Source organism: Osmerus eperlanus, chromosome 5 (genome assembly GCF_963692335.1).
Source record: "Osmerus eperlanus chromosome 5, fOsmEpe2.1, whole genome shotgun sequence".
NCBI lineage: Eukaryota > Metazoa > Chordata > Actinopteri > Osmeriformes > Osmeridae > Osmerus > Osmerus eperlanus.
In genome coordinates this window covers 7474289-7485699 of record NC_085022.1, presented here as the reverse complement: position 1 = coordinate 7485699, position 11411 = coordinate 7474289, and the positions used below count along the sequence as shown (strand labels likewise).

The following is an 11411-nucleotide window of genomic DNA, read 5'->3' as shown; positions in this document are numbered from 1 at the left end:
CCTACCACTGCTACGATGACGACACGCAGCTGTACCTGTCGTTCCCCCCGACTGATCCGGGGATCTCAGCTAGGATTGAGGCCTGCCTCACAGACAACTCCGCCTGGATGACCGAGCACCACCTCCAGCTGAACCTCGCCAAAACAGAACTCTTCATCATCCCGGCCAAACCCTCTATCTCCCACAATCTCTCAATCACCCTGGGATCTGCGACGGTGACCCCTTCATCCTCTGCCAGGAACCTCGGGGTGACCATGGATGACGAGCTCTCCCTCACAGCCCAAATTGCTGCGGTCTCCCGGTCGTGTAGATTCCCCCTCTACAACATCTGGAAGATCAGGAGATAACTGTCTGAGCATTCCACCCAGCTGCTAGTCCAAGCACTTGTCCTCTCAAAGTTGGACTACTGCAACTCGCTGCTCGCCGGTCTCCCAGCATGCGCAACCCGCCCTCTCCAGAGGATTAATAACACGGCAGCCCGTCTGATTCTCAATCTACCCAGACGCTCCCATGTTACCCCGCTCCTCATCCCCCTTCACTGGCTTCCCATCATGGCCCGTATCAGATTCAAGACCCTGGTACTGACCTTCCGAGCGGTGAACGGGACTGCACCCGACTACATCAAGTCTCTCTTTCAGCCTTACACCCCCACCCGCTAGAATCAGAATGGGATTTATTCGCCATGAAAGTTTGCACAGACAAGGAATTTGCTTTGACAGGAAGGTGCATACAATAAACATATAGGGACCTAAAATTTTTATATGTGGACTATCTATACTAAGGGTACATAAACTAGCAGTACTAAGTGGAATTAGAATTCAATAAAATATACAATAAAATAAAATATAAGTTGCTGTAATTTACAATATAAAAATATAAAAATACAAATATTACAAAAAATACAAATGTACAAGATACAATTTTGTAATGCAGTGCAAAAAGCAGTGTGTTTAAGCAGGAAGTCATTAGGGTCAGTGTGGTCCCTTGGCCTTGTTGAAGAGGCCAACAGCGGAAGGGAAGAAACTGTTTTTGTGGCGTGAGGTATTGGTCCTGATGGACCGCAGCCTTCTGCCAGAGGGGAGTGACTGAAACAGGGAGTGTCCAGGGTGGGAGGAGTCGGCCACAATCTTCCTCGCTCGCCTCAGGGTCCTCGAGGTGTGCAGGTCCTCGAGGGTAGGCAGATTGCAGCCAATTACCTTATCAGCAGTGCGGATGATACGCTGCAGCCTGCTCTTGTCCTTGGCAGTGGCAGCAGCGTACCAGACGGTGATGGAGGAGGTGAGGATGGACTCAATGATGGCTGAGTAGAAGTGCACCATCATTGTCTTTGGCAGGTTGAACTTCTGTGCTTTCTTGATGAGGGAGCTGATGTTCAGTTCCCACTTGAGGTCCTGGGAGAGGATAGTGCCCAGGAAGCGGAAGGACTCCACAGTGTTGACTGGGGAGTCACACAGGGTGATGGGGGTGAGTGGGGCTGTGTTCTTCCTGAAGTCCACAACCATCTCCACTGTCTTAAGAGCATTGAGCTCTAAGTTGTTCTGGCTGCACCAGGTCACCAGGTTGGCCGCTTCCCACCTATAATCAGACTCGTCTCCACCAGAGATGAGCCCAATAAGGGTGGTGTCGTCCGGAAACTTCAGGAGTTTGACGGACGGATGACTGGAGGTGCAGCTGTTGGTGTACAGGGAGAAGAGCAGAGGAGAAAGGACGCAGCCCTGAGGTGCTCCGGTGCTGATGGACCGGGAGTCAGAGACTTGTGTTCCCAGCTTAACGCACTGCTTCCTGTCAGACAGGAAGTCTGTGATCCACCTGCAGGTGGAGTCAGGCACGTTCACATCTACACACCAGCCACTGTTGATGTAGAAACAAATACCACCACCTTTGGTTTTGCCGGAGAGTGCAATGTCCCGGTCAGCTCTCACGAGTAGCCTGCCAGATGTAATGCAGTGTCCGGGATCAAATCGCACAGCCATGTCTCCGTGAAGCACAAAACCGAAGATGAAAGAAAGTCTCTGTTTGTTTTTTTTCACAGGGTGCGACTCCCCAGGAGGGCCATGTTAACGGCGTCATCCACAGATCTGTTGGCTCTGTAGGCAAACTGCAGTGGGTCCAGGAAAGTGTCTGTGATGGCTTTGAGGTGTGCCAGCACAAGGCGCTCAAAAGACTTCATTACCACAGAGGTCAGGGCGACGGGTCTGTAGTCATTGAGTCCTGTTGGCCTTGGCTTTTTGGGCACAGGGATGATGGTGGAGGACTTGAGACAGGCTGGCACATGGCATGTCTCCAGGGAGGTGTTAGCAAGGGATTTATCTCTCAAAGGCAGGGTGTTACTTACCAAGGCCGAAGGGTTATCTAGGATTACATACGCAGCTCTCTCCTTACACGTTGACAATAAAACTAGTAAAGACATCGATCGCATGCTTTTTTACTTTATTTGGAAAAATCGCACACACTATATCAGGAAGAGTGTTGTTATGAATACTTACAAATTTGGTGGGCAGAACTTTTTGGGCTTCACTACGCTAATTAATACTTTTAAAATTAAATGGGCTAGGAATTTTTTTTTAAACCCTGTCTCGATCTGGAATTAAATTCCCCATTATATTTTTTCTCGTTTTGGTAATTTGACTTTTATTTTGAATTGTAATTACAATGTGGACAAACTTCCTGTTAAGTTATCGGTGTTCCATAAGCAGGTCCTTGTAGCATGGTCTCTGATATACAAGCACAATTTCTCACCACACAGGTACCTTATCTGGAACAATAGAGATATTGTATACAAAAACAAATCACTTTTTTTTGAGAGATGGGGAGAAAGTCAGATTCTGCTGGTGAACCAGCTGTTTGATGAAGAGGGGCACATGTTCTCTTATGGAAAGTTTTTATCAACATACAATATTCCAGTTACGCCAAGAGAATTTGCTATAGTATTTGATGCCATTCCATCAGGCGTAATAATGCTTTTTAGAAATGCAGTCAGACCTCTACATACTTTTGCCTCCCTTCCCGATCCAGCCGATTCGCCAGTTGGAAAAGTGTGTTTTTCTCAACATCCTCACAGTAGTAAGGACATACGTGCTTTGTTTCAGAAAGACATTGTGTCTGTTCCACATGTCATCTCATATTGGAACCAATTGGTTGATAATGTTGATTGGAGAAAAGTCTGGATGGTTCCTCACAAGTACCTTATTCTGAACAAGGTGAAGGAGGTTTCATTTAGAATTTTACATAGATACTACCCTGCTAATCATTATATGGTTAAGTATAAAAGAGACATAAATGTCAAATGTTGCTTCTGCGAAGATCACTCTGAGACTGTCCTGCTACACACCCAAGCATTCTGGCAAAACTTCAGCAGATTTATAGTTGATCATATCTGTAATGATTTTGTTTTAATGTGGGAAAATGTGATATTTTGTTTCCACAAAAATCAGAGAGAAAAAAATGAATACTTTGTAATAAATGTATTGATCTTAATGGCAAACTTTCACATTCACAAATGTAAATTCAGCAATAAGAAACTGTATTTTATACTTTTCCTTTGTAAGTTTGCAAATGACATGTCTTTACTTTCTAAATCCCACAACAAAAAGGCCTTAAGAACGTTTAATATATGGACCTCATTTAATATGTTTTTGTAATTCCCCTGGCAATATTTTTTATTTTTCTTATTTCAGTTGTTTATACACTTGTATACTGACCTGTGTACCATTATCTGTATACTTTGTACTTTTCGAGCAATAATAAAAAAAAAAGTTAAGCTAAACTAAAATGTGTTGCAAATAATTTCAAACAGGCTGAAACAGAATCTCTCTGTTCTTTGACAACCCTGTGGTGGATGAAGGTGCTCAGATTATACAAAGAGCGTTTATCCCACCAGCCCCAAGGATCTTCAGAGACAGAAGTAATGCTTCCCTGACCAGTATCTGTGGAAGAAGTATAGGTTCAGCAGGCCCAGCATAGTTTATCTAGATAGATTTAATTGTCATTCTTTAAAAAATTAATACATAAATATATATATATATATATATATATGAAATAAAACTTTAGAAACTCTTAAGGATGGCAATGAACACATAAGAGCAGCCTACCATCCTTTGTAGAAAGTAATAGAAAGGAGAATAGTAGACTATAATAGTAGAAAGGAGGGTAGTAGACTGCAGTCTATGTAGGTAGCCATAGACTATGTAGTCTGCTGGAATCACACACAAGGAAGCAAACTCACTGTTGCCAAGCCTTGACACTGTTCAGTCTGTCTGCATCTCTGTGTGTCTTTGCATGTGGGATATTCTTGAACGGGCAACTATGCCAGGAAATATGAAGGGTAAACCTTGATCCAAAGCAGTACCTGATTATTAGTAGATTAGTATTATCATCAGTTTTTCAGGTCATCTTGAAACACAAAGAATCAAGGAGACTTTTTATTCAATTGTATAAAGTATTGTCATTGTTTAAAGTAGCCTATAAGATGACAAGCCTCTATATTACCTCTCCTTTTGGCTTCCCCAATATTATAGGTGCAATATACTGTCCCCATGGGTGTATCCAGGCCCACTGGAAGACTCAGGGGGTGACTGCCTGGTGCCCCCATGGTTGAAAAAGTGTTTCTAAAATGCCTTCTAGAGTGGCAAAAATAAGTGCCCTACTGTCTGCCATTCACATTGTGAAATATGATTGAGTGCACAGGATGCCCCATGCAGTAAATGACAGTGTGCCCTCTATAAATGTAAAAACATGTCTTCATGAGTTCCTTTATAGTAGAGAAAATGTGATGCAGTATAAGAAAATGTGATGCAGTATAAGAAAATGTGATGCCTATAAGGTGCCCTGACAATGGTCTAAATTGGACTGTTCCCATGCCCTTACTTCCAATGGAAAAGTGTGTTGTTATGAAGTGCCCTTTATGCTGCCCCTACATGACAGTGTCCCGAATGTTGCCCTTTCCAAAGAAGACGATTAGATGCTGTGCCCAACAGTCTCCCCTAATGTTCCCACTAGGGCATGCTTTCCCAAAGTGAGGCTGTGACAACCCTTGGCACAGCCACAGTCTGTCACTGTCCAAGCCCCCTCTGGATCTGTGGAGGCTGACTATGTTAATTGGAAATATGGAAATATGGGGCAGCTGTCCATACACTGTCAGCCAGAATAGTAATAATTGGATTTGGATTAAATATGCACGCGTAATATAATAATGATATATTCTTAGTCATGCTGAGCAATTTTAAATGACTGTTCTGCCAAGCAAAGTGTGCTACAGTTTTGGTCACCTTCTGATCTGAAGTCGGTGCTGGATCTGTGCAATACTAGTTATTTCAGTGAATCCCCATTTTAGTCATGGTTATCTTTCCCTTTTATCTTAAAGCTCAGCATTTAGCCTATCAGTTAATAAATGTGTGTGGCAAAGTTATTTTGAAGTAATTTATTAATTTTGTTCAAGACAAAAACATTATTAGCCCACATCAAGTGCAATTAACCAAGGCCTTCTTCAGTGTTTAGAATTTTATCCTACATTTTTCAATGGCTGCCACGTTCTTTTTTGGGCTATTATTCTCAATCTCCTGTTGAGAATATCGGCCATAGGCTATAGCCTACTGTCAGAACAGTTTCAGACAGCTCATCAAATTACGCTAATTATCAGTAGGCCTAAATACATATATATATGTTAAGTAGATTTGGTAGGTCTACAATTTACGCATTTTAACAGTCGAAATGGTTTGACAAGTTGTCTCCCTTGCCATGTTATTTGCGGCAACATTGCCCTTTTTGGGGACAACATCAAAACAACTAAAAAAATAAATTTACGGTGCTGAAACAACACTACTCTGCTGGCAGAGCCTGTTTAAGGAGAGCCTTGTCACTCCCTATTAAGCCCCATTGTACCGAATTTGGCTGCAGTTCCACCAGAGTTCCACTGGGGGTGATCGGGAGCGAGTGCATGTTGAATGGGAGTCTATGGAGCTAAACGGCTAAATTTGTCTCTTTCGCCTGATTGTCGTTGAGAAATCTCCGATTTGATTGTAGTTTGTGTATGTTCAACATGGATTAAAGTTGAATGAACGAGTACTTATGTCCTTTTGATTTCTTACAGGGTGAGTCGTTGTTGCCCATAACACGCTAGCATTCTGCTAATGAATGTTGATTGGTTAGTGAAGGACTGACACCACCAGAGCTCCCGCTTGATGGAATCCGAAGCGGAATCATAATGTGAGAGCATTAGCAACATTAGCAACACCATTAGCCAAAACTCTTTCTAGCATGTGTATTGACAGGGAGAGCCTAACTTGTCAGCTGTGTTGTCGATGCCTTGAGAGAAAAAATGAAGTGACCAAAGCTTGCCGTAAAGCAGTAGCTCTGGTTGTACAATGTGTATGACGTCAATTACATTTTCAAAGGCTTTTTAGAACAGAAAGGCGACTTTAAAAAAATCTAACAGCCAGCAGTGTGTATTTTGCTTTGCCTCCCCTTTCGAATTCAGAATTCAAATTACTAGAAAAAAATTATATCCTGAGAAAAGTGGATTTTGAGGGGTATAGCTCCATAGACCTCCATTCATTCTGCACTTGCTCGTTAGCGCCCTCACATGGAACTGCAACCAGTTCAGAACCCGGAAGTTTCCCGAGAGTGGCAGTTCTCTACGGTGGCCCTGAAGTCCAAATCACACCCACTAACATGAGTGCATCCCCCAAATGAAAACACTCCCCCCAAATACGAGTCAACTCCCCCCAAATAGGATAACTTGCTCACCTCCCCCAAATGGGAAACGACATTACATTAACTCAAAAACACATTACATTAACTCAAAACGGAAAGGGTTGGTACTACACTTCGTTTCTGAATGTATGCAGTAACTAACAAGAAATTGATCGACAGAAGTATTGATCGAAATCAGTTCTTTGTGAGTAACAATTTTTTTAATTTTAGTTTGAACAGGTAATGCCAAACTCAAAAATACCTCTCCAGTTAATGTTCTGTACTACCAATTTCTTTCATCTACAGATTCCCTTCTTCAAGCGGTCAAAGAAATGTTACTTGATGGTCAGCCAGCAGCCCCTGAGTGTGAGAAACACACAGAGGCACAAGATTCAGGAATTCGAAATGCCTGTTCTGCAGAGAGGTGGAAAGTGTCCCGCCCGCATCTCATCAACAGCATGCTGTCAGATGAGGCAGTATTGCCTACCATCTGCCAGTGGTGTAGGCAAGGAGTGGCTGTGATGAGGTGTAGTGAGTGCTTACCTCACCAGTATCTGTGCATGGCCTGTGACAAAGAGCAACACACCAGACGTGTTCTGCACAACCGGAGATCCCTGATCTCAGGCTACCTCCACCCTGTGCCTCCCACCTCATTTGTCAGCCAGGATGCTGACGGGCAATATTCCCTTACCCACCAAGGTAAGGTGTTTGGTCATGAAACCTCCTCTAAATATCTAATGTAATCTAACATCAATATTGTAAAATGTTGGATATGGCTTGAGGCACTTATGCAATGACTATTAGGACATTAGACGCAAGATTACTGATACACAATCCCCATGCTGTGTCTTTTAAATATCTTTGTAGCTCAACTTCTACCTTTAGAGGTATCAGCCTGCCAAACCTGCCAGCTCCCCATGACTGTTAGTGTGGGGAGGTCCATTGTTTTAGTGACCATGAATGGTGAGTTTTACACATTTCCATTTAAGAAGAACAATCATTTTATTAATCTCACATGTGAACACGCATACTCTTGCAGGTAGCAGTGAATATCAACAAACACATATTGCTGTTAAATTATGTCCTGTGACATTATTACCACTTTAGGTCGCTATGATCTTGTCCTCCCTGAAGCACATTGTGAATGTTGTGCCTCTCATTGGACACCTGCGCTGGAAGACGTTGTGCAAAGTGGGTACTGGCCAGGGACAGTCAACTTCAATAGCCTGTTTCATGTTGACGTTTTCCAGTCATACCTGGAGTTAAAAATGTCAGCACCTGGACTGTCCCATCTGGCATTTACCACAATGCTAGACAAAAAAAAAAGCCGCTTTGGAAGAGTGAGTACCGTGTGTGGCACTAATAGTGGATATATTCATCACTGCCTCGTAAACTATACACATTGTATATGTTTGGACAAATAAGATAAGAAATAACCTACATAGTATCAGACTATTCACTGATATATTTTTTTTATTGAAACAGAGTGGTAAAATATCTGGAGACACTTTCCACCAAAGTTTCATGGAATGGGCCATCTGCAGATATGAGGTTGACAAGATGTGCCAGGAGCAGCCGTTTGTCTGCCCTCCATGCACTCCCGAAATTCTTGCTGTAGCAGTGGATGGCAATCGCAAGCATTATCTTTCAAGAAGGCAGGGAGGTATGTAATGCAAACTATTTACGGGTAACTCCTAAAGTATCTGGACAGTAATCTTCCACTTCCATGTTAATAGAAATAATACAATGTAATAAACATTGTGTAGTAGAGTACCATCTGTTAACAGATTTAACTCCTTTGTGTAGTCAGGATAGTCATGGCCACTTGGAAGGTGTTTTCCTTTGCGAGGACAGCAAGGTGTCAGAGTTTGTAGACCATGTCCACAAGGCCACCAAGCATGTAAGTAATTTCTGTTTATGACGTAATTATTTGATTACAAGTTTGAATTTTAAATATTGTGTAGACCTTCATTGAACATTTTCTGGGATTTTGTGTGTGTTTATCCGAAGGTTTCCGGAAAGGGTGTCTGTGGTGGGGCTGAATTTGCTGCTGCTAAGGAGATCTCGAGAAAATCTAGCAGCAAGCTTGATGAAGAGGGCATTGAGCTTGCTGTCTGCAGGCATGGCACAATCCTTAGAGGCCTTAATATGTTTAGGGGGGAAATATATGCATATGCCCTCTACTTGCAGAAGGAATTGGGCAACACTGCAACTTTCTTCTGCACTGATCTTATGTGCAAGTACTGGGCCTACTTGCAGAAGGTCTGCAGAGTATGCCCAGAACTACAACATCTTCTAGGCATGAAGCCCTTTCTTTCCGTCCTCCATGCAAAGGCCCATGGAATTAAGTGTGAGGTACTGAACCAAACCTTTACTTCCTTACCTTTGTTATGGTTCCAGTTAACATAATCTGTACATGTACTGGATATTATATGGCATGTCTTCTGGCCCAATAGATCAAATGGTGTGGGGGGTCCAGGAGAATGCTGCCTGCACCCTGGGAGAAGAAGTGGAGCAGGCTAACGCCTTCCTCTTCAGGATCGCCATTTCCACAAAATATACGTCAAAAGCTGGTAAGCATATTGACTTCTTTCACATCAACATGCATTCTAGAGCATGCCCTTGCACTGACCAATGTTCCTTTGCAGCACGCACTGACATGATCACACTCTTGTGCATGGGATGGAACCAAGCCAAGGTCCAGCACATGAGCTCCTACCTCAGCAGACGATTCCTGAAGGTACCCTGGAATGTTCTCAATGCAATAAAGCATATATATATATATCATGTAGATCAACCATCTCATTCAGCCTTTGTTTTAGTCGTACGTCGTAAAGTGCATAAGCATTTGTGTTTTTCTTTCCTTATTTAGACCAAGCAAAGTCTGCAACAACAAAAAGACAGCCTGGAGGCCTTAACGACAGAGCTGTCAGTCGACAACTCCACAATCCTGCAGTGGGTGACCGATGTTCAGGGGTGGGCTGAGAGTGGTATGTCCGTACACAAAATGAACATTATATAATTTTACTACTGCTGATAGACTACAAATGTCATATGAATGACTGTCGATCTGGGTTTAGCAAGAATGCATGAAAGTATTTTTTTGTCCTCAACTCGTGTTTGTACTTGGGTGTTCTCTTTTCTTAACCAGCACCAGTGGAGGACAGTGATGCACCTGTGGAGTTGCAGAAGAAGATGGAGGAAATGTCTGCCAGCATCAGGCAGAGAACACATCTAGGACACATGTCTATGTTAATGTTTTTCAGACAAAAACAAGGGTCGCCATAGGATGAGAGCCAAAATAAGAGAGGAGAAAGGAAAGCTGGCTGCCCTGGTCCTGGAACATAATACACTTGTCCAGCCATCCGAAAGAGTGGAGTTAATCTTCCAGCCGGAATACATATTCCCCTGGCACGTTCCAACATCTGGTATGTAGCCTATAATTGTCATAAAAGTGAGCAAATCAAAGCTTCTGCAGGAATGGGGGGGCTGATTTCCTCAGCTTCTGCAGGAGTGGGGGGGCAGATGTCCCCAGCTTCTGCAGGAGTGGGGGGGCAGATGTCCCCAGCTTCTGCAATATCATTGTTTCTGTAGAAAACTGAAGAAATACATATACATTCAAATGAGTATATGATAATTATGAGTTATGTACATTGTTGTTTTAAGTGTCCACTTCCTAAGAACAAAATCCTAGTACGTGTACACTGATTAGCCATAACATTATGACCACTGACAGGTGAAGTGAAAAACACAGATTATCTCATTATCATGACACCTGTCAATGGGTGGGATATAGCCTATTAGGCATGAAAGTCAAAGTTTTATGTTGTCAAAAAGTTTTATGTATTCAAATTACACAGATCTCAATACAATCGACAGTGGCGGTTCTACATTGAATTACACCCAGGGCGAGACGCCCTTCGCGCCCCCGCCCCCCCCCCCCCCCCCCCCTATTGAAATCAAAAGGCTGTTGTGGTAAGACCGATTATGTTCTATACAGCTAAAACAGCCTGGGGTCAAATTGACACCAAACATAATAGGAGGGTTACATAAACATGCCCTTACACGCTAAATGTCTGTTATTACATGCTATATTAATATAACTTTTAGGGAGGAACACTTTTAGTTATGACGTTAAACTATACTTTGTCACGAAATATAGTTGTAGCAAATAGCAAATGTTCGTCTTTGAAACTACCTACAGATTTGAAAATTCCGTTGGCTAATTACAGGGCCTAACCTAAATAATGAAAATAAATAATAACTGAACTTGTAACAGTTTTGTTGCAAAGCACACTATTATGGTGAAATGTTATCTCGTGTTTGTTGAGTTAAAACCGAAATATTGTTGTTGCATAGCAAGCATCATAGCAAAAAGGCTAACAAACGTAAAAGTTAGCCTATACCCATTTTTTTTTAATTCGCCATTTCACACAATTAAAAAAAAACAAAAATGTGCAGGAACTTTAGGCCTATATTTATAATATTATGAATTGTCCGTTCCATTTGGGAGACCCAGTCAGGTGAGCTGTCTGTCCCTCTCCCTTTTTTTCACACAGCTTCTGTGCACGGCACCTTCTCAGCAAGCAGGGGTGCCTGCAGCTGCCTGAAGGGGGCGCCAATTTGCCAATTCCCCACACAGTGAAATGATAGAAAAGAGAAAACAGCTTCGCGGCGCAGAGATTTGTATTTATTAGGGTTCCTCCGGTAGGAGAACCCAA

The 11411-nt window shown here is 42.7% G+C and overlaps 1 protein-coding gene across 1 annotated transcript; it reads left to right on the top strand.

Moving 5' to 3' along the window:
- The first annotated feature begins 8214 nt into the window (after positions 1-8214).
- LOC134020626 (uncharacterized) lies at positions 8215-9978 on the top strand. Its single transcript, XM_062460784.1, has 7 exons — positions 8215-8353; positions 8523-8590; positions 8701-8815; positions 9147-9263; positions 9339-9430; positions 9563-9680; positions 9842-9978. Exons 1-7 carry the CDS (start codon positions 8215-8217, stop codon positions 9976-9978), a joined length of 786 nt encoding a protein of 261 aa, XP_062316768.1.
- Positions 9979-11411: the final 1433 nt, after the last annotated feature.